This window comes from Pristiophorus japonicus, chromosome 3, assembly GCF_044704955.1.
Source record: "Pristiophorus japonicus isolate sPriJap1 chromosome 3, sPriJap1.hap1, whole genome shotgun sequence".
NCBI lineage: Eukaryota > Metazoa > Chordata > Chondrichthyes > Pristiophoridae > Pristiophorus > Pristiophorus japonicus.
In genome coordinates this window covers 111,672,630-111,684,326 of record NC_091979.1, presented here as the reverse complement: position 1 = coordinate 111,684,326, position 11,697 = coordinate 111,672,630, and the positions used below count along the sequence as shown (strand labels likewise).

The window sequence follows — 11,697 nt, the reverse complement described above, 5'->3', positions numbered from 1 at the left end:
GTGGTGGGTTGCTGGCCTCCTTTAAGAGAGCCTTGCTATCTTTACCCCAATCCTCTTCTTCGCTTGGTACTACATGTTGCTCCATCAGCGCTGCACCTCATGGTCTGGCCGCCGCCATCTTTTCCTTCAGCGCATCACCCTCGTGGTTTGGGCGCCATCTTTCTTCCATCCACGATGTCGGCTGCTGTGATCCTCTTCTCCCCGGGTTCTGCCACCGAAACTGGGAAGTCGCCTTTGGATCTGATTTTCTTTCTCCGGAGTCCTGCCACAGGTGCCTGGAAGGTGCGTTTGGGTCGTCTCAGCTGGATCATCTCCGCGCAGTCGTGTTGAGGGTTTCTGTGCCTCGAGTGCTGTACTGGTCTGCTCTCTGGAGTCGGATCCAACCTCAGGTGGGGGCTTGCTTTGCCTCTGAGCATGGGGGACGTCGATCGCTGGAGGAATGAAATCTTCCCAGCTCCAATGGATCTTCTCCATCCACCTTCTTCCGTGTAGCGTTGGTCCATCACCTGCAACAATCCACAGTGGTAACTTGTGCACCGCACCATCATGGAGTACCTTAACATTCGCACTACCAACGACTGGGATGAGTTCATTGGTGTAGGTGAGCAGCTTTGCTTGAACCAGGTCCAACTTGGATCGTTCAGTTTGATTGTCCCATAGGCTCAAAGGCTTCTTGATTCATGACTGACTGGCTCACCCCCGTGTCCAACTCCATGAAGACTGGAGCGCTGTTTATCTCGACTTCCATTCTCAACGGCAAACATTCTGTGGTGCAGGTAAACAATCCACACACCTCATCGTGGAGCTGAGCTGCCTTTCTGACCACCTCTTCATAATCCGCGCTAGATTCATGGCCCTCTGCAGACTCTTCATCAACACGGTGAGTCCTATTTCGTTTACACATTCGCTGGGGGTTGGCCCTTTGTACTGCACCCTTTGCACACATAGTCCTTAAAACGGCACTGGTGAGCCCGGTGGTTTCCTCCACAACGCCAGCATGATGCTAACCGATTAGCACCCCCCTCTGCGGACTCAGAGTTAAGGAACTTGGGGGCCTGTTCTCTCTCCGCTGAGGAGATTCACATTCTATAGTCCAGCCTCTAAAAGGCGCCAGTCTGTGTACAGTACTTGCCAGGTTTGAGTCCTGAGGATGAGTCATCCGCCTAGAGCCGCAGGTCGAGGTCATGAATGCCTGGTTCATGGTGATGGCCTTCTGCAGTGTGACTGTGGTATCTGCAGATAGTAGCCTGTGAAGAAGGCCCTCGTGGACGATTCCGATGACAGAGATATCCCGCAGCACTTCGGTGAGGTGTTCGCCAAAAATCACACGGTGTCACCAGCCTACTGAGGTCTGCAGCATATTTTGCGATTTCCTGGCCTTCGGGCCGTCGGTGGGTGTAAAACTGGTGTCTGGCTTGAGTTGTTCTTGGATCAGCGTTACAAGCTCCTTGTTGTCTTTGCTGGTGCCAGCAAGTCCCTGAGGAGGCCATATACGTTGGGCCCACAACTGGTGAGCAGGATAGCTCTGCGCTTATCAGTCAGTGTGGCTGGAATGTCACCTGCCAGGTCGTTTGCTGTGAAGAAATGGTCGAGCCTCTCCACAAAGGTGTCCCAATCATCACCATCAGCGAACTGCTGCAACGTACCAAAGTTAGCCATTTTTGCACGAAAGTCCGTAATCTCATCACCAATTGTTGTGTCTTTAGATGCTCTGATAATGACTCCACGAGGCAAAGTATTGCACTTGTACTGTAGTGACCTTAGTCCATTTAATATAACTCCAGAGTGAGGATGCCACATGGTGGACTCCCTTTTATACCTGGGTACATGTGGTGTACAGGTGACCCCTGGGCCTCCACCAGTTGCGCCCTCTGGTGGAGCCAGCATAGTGTATACAGTGTGAACCTTGTTGATGGTACCTCCGGTAAACAAGTCTCCATCTTATGCAACTATACAGTGACTACACAGAGAATATATCTATAGTATGCCTTTATAACACAGTGAGGGAATGGTAGGCACTGGAAGCACTGAGGTGCATTTTGGAAGTACTGAAAGGGGGAACTGGAAGCATTGAGAGGTACTAAAAATAGGAGAGGACTGGTTTCTAGGACCTCTGAGGGTCTGTCAGTCTTTTTTCATCCCATCACACTCATCCCTATTTCTATCTTCTTCCCTTCTCGCTTTTTTCCATCAAATCTAATTTACATGTTGCTCCCTTGCTTTCAATCCTTCATTTCTTGCTCTCTCGCTTTCACTTCTCATTCTTTTTCACAGACTCCTTCACTTCTCACTCTTTCATCATTCATTGGGTTGGGAGTCACTTGGGCTGAGTGTTTGAGCAAGGAGATGAATTTGTTACACTAGGTGGGTGAGGTGGGCTAGGAAGCACTTAGGCAGATAAGTAACCAGGTGGGCTAGAAAGCTTTTGGGTTGAACAGGTACAAAAAGGTGGATGGGTAAGCACTCCTGTGTGGATGAGCAAGCATGCTGAAAAACATTTTGGATGGGCTGCAAGCAAATGGATTGAAAAGCACATGGGGGATTGAGGAATCAGGAGGGCCAAAGGGGGAAGCAGGATGGGAGCCAAGAATCCGGAGTTTTTTTGGTCTTTGGTTCTTCTATTATATTTTGCTAACTATAATTCCAATTACAGTCAGCAAATACAGTGGAAGAGCAAAGAAAACTGCCTTGACAGCAGGGCAGCCTTGATGGATCAGGCTGGGCTGGAAAGGAGTCAAAGTGAAAAGACAAGACTGGACTGAAACACTGATGGAAGAGGATCAGATAGTTGATCAATCTGATGGCCTGAGCGCATGCTTCCCAACCTGCTCTCAGTCCAGGATAACTTGAGAAAGACTTGGAGGAGATGTAAATGGAGCAGCTGAAAGAGACTGCATGCTCTTCATTGGAGGATATAATACCCTCAAAGAATATTTTGTAAAGTAAATCTAAGTTGAACCTTAGAAGCCTGTTGTGTATGCATGCCTCTTTATTGTGTGATGTCTGAAACACTGTATGCAACATTGAATGTACCCTTGTACTGTACACACCTTACCAGTACACTAGAGGGTGCTGTTGCTGGAGACCCAGGGGTTGCCTGCACACGGCAGGAAACCCAGTACAAAAGGGAACTTACAGCTTGTTGTTTGTCACTCAGGAGCTGGAATAAAAGACTGCAGAGTTTAAGCACCATACCCTGCCTCGTGGAGTCATTACTAAAAGGTGCCTACATACATTACAACTGGCGACGGGAATACGGAATCACGAACTACACGCTCAACATGTCTAACCTCAGCAACTTTCAGCAATTTACGGAGGGGGAAGATTGGGATGCTTTTGTGGAAAGATTGGAACACTTCTTCATAGCCAACGACCTGGACGGGGACACACCGGCCACACTACCGAACAAACGCAGGGCCATCCTGCTTAGCGGTTGTGGGCCCACTATCTATGGTCTCATCAGGGACTTACTAGCCCTGGAGAAGACAACCACCAAGAGCAATGAGGAACTTGTAACAATCATACAGGAACGACTAAAACCGAAAGAAAGCATCCTCACAGCCAGGTACCGGTTCTACACTTACCGGCAACCTGAGGGTCAAGAAATTGCCAAGTATGCTGCATACTAGCTGCACCGTGTGAGTTTGGCGACCACCTTAATGAAGCACTAAGGGACATATTTGTCATCAGAATCGGCCACGAAGGCCTCCTACACGAATTGCTCTTGGCTGACATCACTGTCAACCTGCAGAAAGCAATTCAAGTGAGCCACGCCTACATGGTTTCGGCCAGCGACTCTAGGCGAATACTGACTCAGGACTCTAAACCGGCGAGTGCAGTGCACCGCACGGTCACTTCTAAAGGTAGAAGTGCTGCCCCGAGTCCCGCAACCCTGAGTCCGCCACATGGGGCAAACTGGATGGCCCCTTGCTGGCGCTGTGGAGGAAACCACAGGGCCCACCAGTGCCGCTACAAAGACTATGCATGCAAAGACTGCAAAGAAAAAGGGCGCCTTCAGAGAATGTGCAGAAAAGGCTGTACTCACTGTGACTCTGATGAGTTGGTTAATCACCAGGGCTCCGACACAGATGAAGATGTAGCTGCTCTAACCCTGGGAGAGGAGTATGGAATCTTTACCTGCTCCACCGGATGTTCTCGTGGATGATGGAAGTGGACATCGACAGGGTCCCAGTCTCCATGGAGATCGACACAGGGGCGAGCCGGTCTGTGATGAGCCAAAAGACCTTTGAAAAAATTTGGAGGAATCCTGCCACTCGACCAAAACTGTCCCGTGTCCAGGCAAAGCTGCTCACCTACACCAAAGGTAAAATCCAAATCGTTGGCAGTGTAGACATCCAGGTCTCCCAGGGCGGCGTGTTGCACAAACTCCCCCTGTGGTTTGTAGCCGGCGACGGTCCCATGCTGCTAGGCAGGAATTGGATGAACCGGGTCCACATCAGACGAAGTGGTGCTGTGGAAGAAAAGACCACTGCAGCATCACAAGAACGAGGAAGAAAGGAGCACCACAAAATGGCTGCTGCTTGGTGAGCAGCAGACCTGCATTCAAAATGCGAGTCAACATGGAGGAGCATCATGTGACATCGAGCAGCCAATCGGATTTGAAAGCTCCCATAAAGGAGACCGGTAACCAAAAAAATTTAAAGAGGAAGTTCCAACTATTTGAGTACATGGACTTTAAAGCTAAAGATGCAATTAAAGGGTGCAAGTATGAAAATGTATGCAATGTAACCATGAATTGTGATGCTGGTTTAACTAATGTGACTAATGAGATGACTGCAGGTGTCAGTAAGGTTAAGAACAAGTTTATTATGCTTAACAATAATGATAGAGATTGTGAAATGCCGAATGTAACCATGCCTGTTGAAACCAGGACACCCAAAAGTGATGCAAGTGCAAGAATGTATAATACAGGCCTGACTATGTGTGATCAGAGCCAAGGTGACATGTATACCGGTAGGACACTGCCAAAGGACATTGGGTCCTACAGGGACCATGCTAATGCCAATGGAATCCCCCTGTGGGAGACCCCCATGTCCAGCAGGCTACCTAATCATGTAGCCTGGACCTTTGGAATGAATGTGATGCCCCTTGCAGGACACACACACAGGCAGTGGGAGCAGACCCACTACAGGGACAGTGGTCAATAGGCAGCCCAGCCAGCACCAATGGCAACCAGCACCAGACCAGCCCTACAGTCCCTGGCCACCAGGACCAACACCAGAAGCATGAGGCCAATACCCTCCAGCTTCCCTGGCAAACCCTGGGATGACCTAACCCTCATCCCCATTGGTGGACAAGGAGCTCACCCAGTTTTGTGGCCCTGCCCACCATCCCACAACTACCCACATCACAGTGTATACACACCACCCACTGCTGCCGTGGCTACCTCCCCGAGGGATCCCACAACAGTGACACCCGCTTGGCTTGTGTGTGAGGGAGGGGAAATGTACGAGACCAGCCTCAAGCACCGGAGTCACACCTGGCAACCACACAACCCTCAGAGGAAATGTACGAGGCCAGCCTCAAACACAGGGGTTACACCATACAACCCTCACCACAACCACCCATAGCCCACCACTGATCACCTTCCCTGGTCATGACAACTAGGATATGAAAAATGCTCAGGGGGGAGTATTGTTGTGTATGCATGCCTGTTTACTGTGTGATGTCTGTAACACTGTATGCAACATTGAATGTACCCTTGTACTGTACACATCTGACCGGTACACTAGAGGGTGCTGTTGCTGGAGACCCAGGGGTTGCCTGCACACGGCAGGAAACCCAGTATAAAAGGGAACTCACAGCTTGTTGTTTGTCACTCAGGAGCTGGAATAAAAGACTGCATGTCTGCAGAGTTTAAGCACCATACCCTGCCTCATGGAGTCATTACTAAAGGTGCCTATATACACTACAAAGCCCATTGTTCAATACAGTGTACAAACCAATAAAGATCCAAACAAGACATTCTCCACTTCTGAATTAAGGAGTTGATGGCACTAAGAAGATGGTTAATTTTGATCTTGTGGATTTAACAGCGCATTCTTCCAGATATATTCTTGGCTGCTAAATTATTTATGAAGTATATACTTACATAACTGCTATATTATATACTTGCCAAATGTTAAGGCTACTAACACATGCATGTGCTGGGGAGAATGAGTCACATTGTTTATTAAAGTAGCAGGAGAGTGAGACAAATGTTAAGTTTACTAATGAGTAAGGTTGATCCATGTTCTAAAAATGGGCATGAGCTGAAGTGATCACTACTTTCAGCTGTTCAGCAGCTGACTTTGCTTGTTAAAGACTACAGCGAGTAAACGCACTCGACGATTAAAACAGGGTAACCACAAACACAATTTGCAAGCTAAAATATAAAGCAATTTGTCTTTTAGGTGGGTTTGGGGATTTATAATAGTTTAAAATATTTCCTGGATGAGTTCTCAGTTCCAGAAAAGGTCGTTAGCAGAGGCTTGTGCCTACTACCTGTCATTCAACTCTCATATTTACATTTGAGAAATGTAAGCATATTTAGCAGAGAAATCTGTTCTATCCACAAACAGGCCCAAGTTGTACCATTTATAGAAGCATAGAAACATAGAAAATAGGTGCAGGAGTAGGCCATGAGGCCCTTCATGCCTGCACCACCATTCAATATGATCATGGCTGATCATGCACTTCATTCCTGCTTTCTCTCCATACCCCTTGATCCCTTTAGCCATAAGGGTCACATCTAACTCCCTCTTGAATATATCTAACGAACTGGCCTCAACAACTTTCTATGGTAGAGAATTCCACATGCTCACAACTCTCTGAGTGAAGAAGGTTCTCCTCATTTCGGTCCTAAATGGCTTACCCCTTATCCTTAGACTGTGACCCCTGCTTCTAGACTTCCCCAACATCGGGAACATTCTTCCTGCATCTAACCTGTCCAATCCTGTCAGAATTTTATATATTTCTATGAGATCCCCTCTCATTCTTCTAAATTCCATTGAACATAAGCTTAGTCAATCCAGTCTTTCTTTATATGTCATTCCTGTCATCCCGGGCATGTAGGGCGAATAAACGTGTACACATGGTCTGTTGCTTGATTCAGTGTTCACAAAGTGTTTTTGTAGCTGGGTCCTATTTGTGTATTAAAATATTTTATATTTTTATTTCATGTAATATTAATGCTAGCAATCTGTAAACATCTTGCTATTCAAGTGCGACATCACCACTGACACCTGGGAGTCCCTGGCCAAAGACCGCCCTAAGTGGAGAAAGTGCATCCGGGAGGGCGTTGAGCACCTCAAGTCTCAATGCCAAGAGTGTGCAGAAATCAAGTGCAAGCAAGGAAAGAGCGTGCGGCAAACCTGTCCCACCCACCCCTTCCCTCAACGACTAAATGTCCCACCTGTGACCGAGTTTGTGGCTCTTGGATTGGACTATTCAGCCACCAAAGAACTCACGTCAGGAGTGGAAGCAAGTCTTCTTCGATTCGGAGGGACTGCCTATGATAATGATTAGTCAAATGTATAAGTTCTTGTAGATTAACATTTGGAAAGCATATTTGTAAACCTCAGCAACCTCGTCTAAATTTTACGATGATGAAGACAGAGACATCATAGCATGAGATGCTTGAGTAGTACATTCCGTTGTTCTACATTCCGGTGTAATAGTCATAATTAGACTATTAAAGTAATGCCCTTAAAGTTTGTTTTGCAAATGTTAAACGCGATTCTAAGAACTCTTAAAGCCTTTTATCAACACCCAAAGAGCATTTGTGAGTAACTGGTGGCAACTGTGTGGGTGTGACTTGTGATTTGAGAGTTGGCACTAGAAGTTGGTAGAAGGATTTACCCCGTAATATGCGATATTTATGGCGCTATTGCACACTAGCCATGACGCTGTTCAAATATTATAAAAATAACTAAATTTAATTCCCTTAGTAATCGTTCCCTATAGTGATAGCCTGCCTCTCTTGTTTTACTCCTAAGCCGATCGCAGTTGTCTCTTTCCGTCTGCAGCAGCTGCCAGTATTTTCCACATCGGTTAACCTGAATTCCAACGTGAAGGAGTCTCTCTCTATATTTAGCTGGTAGAGTTAAATTACAAGCTCTTCAAGTGCAGCAAGCCACAGCGATCTGCCTTTTTCAGCCAGACCGAGTGCGGCAAACGCCACCTGCTCTTTTAGCCTCCAAATCTACTTTACAATGGACCCTCGTAAAGATATAAGGGAAGAATCTCGGCTCTATCAAACCACCCTACTTCAGGATGGACTAAAAAAACTATTAGATGAGAACAAATTTATTGATTGCTCCCTGAAGGTTGGCAATAAGCTTTTCCCTTGCCACCGACTTATCCTGGCAGCGTGCAGCCCATACTTCCGTGAGTATTTCTTTTCAGACGAAAATGAGGAGAAGAAACGTGAGGTGGTTCTGGAAGATGTTGACGAAAATACCGTGGATATGATCATTAAGTACCTGTATTCTTCTGAGATAGAACTGACCGATGAGAACGTGCAAAATATTTTTGCTGTGTCCAGCCGCTTTCAGATCCCCTCCGTGTTCACACTGTGTGTCACCTATCTTCAAGAAAAGCTATCTGTCAGCAACTGTCTGGCCATATTCAGGCTGGGACTACTTCTTGATTGTCCTCGGCTTGCCATTGCTGCCCGCGAATATGCGTCCGCTCGTTTTGAACAAATCTGTAAAGGTGAGGATTTTATGCAACTTGCCTCGTATGAGCTCATCGGCATAATTGCGAATGACACTTTAAATGTGGAGAAGGAAGAGCTTGTATTTGAAGCTGCAATGAGATGGGTCCGAACCGACAAAGAGAACAGGGTCAAAAGTTTAGGAGAAATCTTTGACTGCATCCGTTTTCGTCTTATGGCTGAGAAATATGTCAAAGACCATGTTGAAAAAGATAGCATTGTTAAGGCTAATCCCGATCTGCTGAAGAAGATTCAGATGATAAAAGATGCTTTTGCTGGGAAACTTCCCGAGCCAGCTAAAGGAGACAAAAACGTGAAGAAAGGAGAGGGCGATGAAGATCTGGTTAACGGTGACGTGGGTGATGAAGATCTGCTCCCTGGTTTCCTGAATGACATTCCCAGACATGGCATGTTCGTCAAGGAGATGATCATGTTCATTAATGATACAGCGGCGGTGGCATATGATCCAAATCTAAATGAATGCTTTCTGGCTGCAGTAGATGATCAGATTCCCAGAAACCATGTTAGTTTAGTTACAAAGGGAAACCGAATTTTTGTTGTTGGTGGGTTATACGTGGATGAAGAAGTTAAAGAACATCCTTACCACTGCTATTTCTTTGAGGTATAAATAAATCTATTCAGTTGTGAAATTAGTTATATTTTTAGCTTCCTTGCAAAAGTATACATTTGGAACTTTTCTGTAATATTATTAGAAGTTCGTAATTTATTTCAAAATATTTCCAAAAACATTCCATCTAAAATCCACAAAAATGAATTTAGTAATTTAAAACGTTTTTAAGCGACCAACTCGGTTTTAAGGTATCCTCTTCCCCCCCTTTGTTTTCTGTTCTGTTCAGAAATATTTGTGGAAATTGGTATTATTAAACAATCTTGTGCAAAATGTGACAATTTAATTAAATTAATGTGCTGCAAAGCAAATTTCTCAAATTCTATCGGATCTATGAATGCATTTGTAAACGAATTAAATCTGTAAAGAATTCGGTCACAAATTAAAATCCCTTGTTTTATGCGTTAGTTTGACAGCATCGCTGGTGAATGGGATGGCTTGCCACCGCTGCCTTCAGCCAGATGCCTCTTTGGGATGGGAGAAACAGAGAATTTCCTTTATGTGATTGGCGGCAAGGATCTTCAAAATGAACAAACGCTGGATTCAGTATGGTGCTATGACCTGAAGTAAATTCAGATTGTTTTCCCTTTAAACGATATATTAGCTTTGAATAATTTCTAACAGGCTATACATATCATTAATGCATACAATGACGTAACAAAATGCTGCAGCAAAACCGTTGTCGTTAAATAGAAACATTCTTTTTCTTGAAATTTTGCATAATATTGGGTGTCATTTCAATTATTTTATCATTTAATATTAATCGTGAATAAATTATTGAGTAAGACCAATATATTAACATAAAATAATACTGTCATTACGAATATTAGCCCGTCCGTAATAGGATTATTTTAGCCTCGATCAATCCATTTAAATAGGGCCCACAATCGGATTGGTTGGGTCAGTTTTGGGAATTGGCTGCAACGTTTAGATGTTGTTATTTGTATATTTTGTGGCATTTACAAGGTGCAACTTGAGATTGATAACGAAGACTGATGCATCACTAAGGGAAAGGTAGTTTTTCGCATAAAGCTCAGACTACCCATACCAGTTGTGCCATTGCGGCCAGTAACTATCAAGTTTTTGAAAAAAACGCCTAGCTTTCTTTTGTCCGATTTTCATTGTTTATTGTGCTGTTGAATATTAAGGAGACGTTTGGTACTTGACCTTGGCTTTCAGATGTTGTTTTAACAACTGTAGTGTTGAACAACTTCATTTTATTTACAGAAATGTGATTCCATCTCAAGAGATATGATAATGGCGCTAGCCCTGACATTTGAAACAGATTTGACTATCTTTCGCCATTCCAATTGACAATATGCAACTTGGAGCTGATGTTTAATCACTGGCAATCTAATGACACGCTTTTTCATATTTAGACTTAGTATGCAAATAGGTTACTTTGTGTGCTAATCTCCCTCATCTTCAGAAACATCACTACTTAGCATATCTTTGAGCAAACCAGGGTTGTGAACCAATGTTGTAATTTTTCAATCTGATAAACATTACCTCGACTACTAAAGGGAACAATGAGAATTTCAGTATGATGCAAGTTTTATTTTTTTCAGCGAGCTAAAATGGAATGAATCCAAAGCATTCCCGCTTAAGATTTATGGCCACTCTGTGGTTTCACACAATGGATTAATCTACCTTATTGGCGGGAAGGCTGAAGACACGTAAGTATCATGTAGGTTGTGCACATTTATAGATTACTTCCAGGCTGGCACAATTGATCATTTAACCAGGTTTCTAATTTATCCACAGTAAATGTGTCAACAAGTTGTTTGTGTACAATCCTAAAAAATCGGAGTGGAGGGAACTGGCAGCTATGAAGACAGCGCGTGCCATGTTTGGAGCTGCTGTACATGAAAGCAAAATCTGGGTTGTTGGAGGGGTCACTGACGAAGGCTTGACCGCTGCAGTTGAAACATATGACATCATGAATAATAAGTGAGTGAAACCAAAAATATGAAATTAGTGTTTTCAGTTTGCAAATGAGATGTCGGATAGGTGATCTTGTAGAGGTATTTAAGGTAGTTAAGGAGCTGCAAAATCTAAATCTGGAATACTAATTTAAATTGAGAGAAGGACATGGGGGCACAGGTTTAAACTATTAACTCCTGGCCGGCCTCCCATCTTCCACCCTACAAAACTTATTGAAAATTCTACTGCCCTTCTCTGAACGGGACTAACGATTGTACTGCACTGTTTTTGACAGCCCCTTCCCCTCCTGCACGTTTTTGATCGACAGGTGACAAGTTCCGCCTCCCCTCCCGGCCGAATCATTCCATGCGTGTGGTGCAGGACATAAGGATCCGAAACTTTTTCTCTCTCTCTCGCTATCAGGCCCAGG

At 44.8% G+C, this 11,697-nt stretch overlaps 1 protein-coding gene across 1 annotated transcript in view; it reads left to right on the top strand.

The window, feature by feature from the left end:
- The first annotated feature begins 8,117 nt into the window (after positions 1-8,117).
- klhl41a (kelch-like family member 41a) overlaps positions 8,118-11,697 on the top strand; it is an 11,371-nt gene continuing 7,791 nt past the window's right edge. The window contains exons 1-4 of the mRNA XM_070875704.1: positions 8,118-9,338; positions 9,753-9,910; positions 10,913-11,020; positions 11,109-11,294. Coding sequence (XP_070731805.1) covers positions 8,214-9,338; positions 9,753-9,910; positions 10,913-11,020; positions 11,109-11,294 — 1,577 coding nt within the window. The 5' untranslated portion in view covers positions 8,118-8,213. The remainder of the gene's footprint in view (positions 9,339-9,752; positions 9,911-10,912; positions 11,021-11,108; positions 11,295-11,697) is intronic.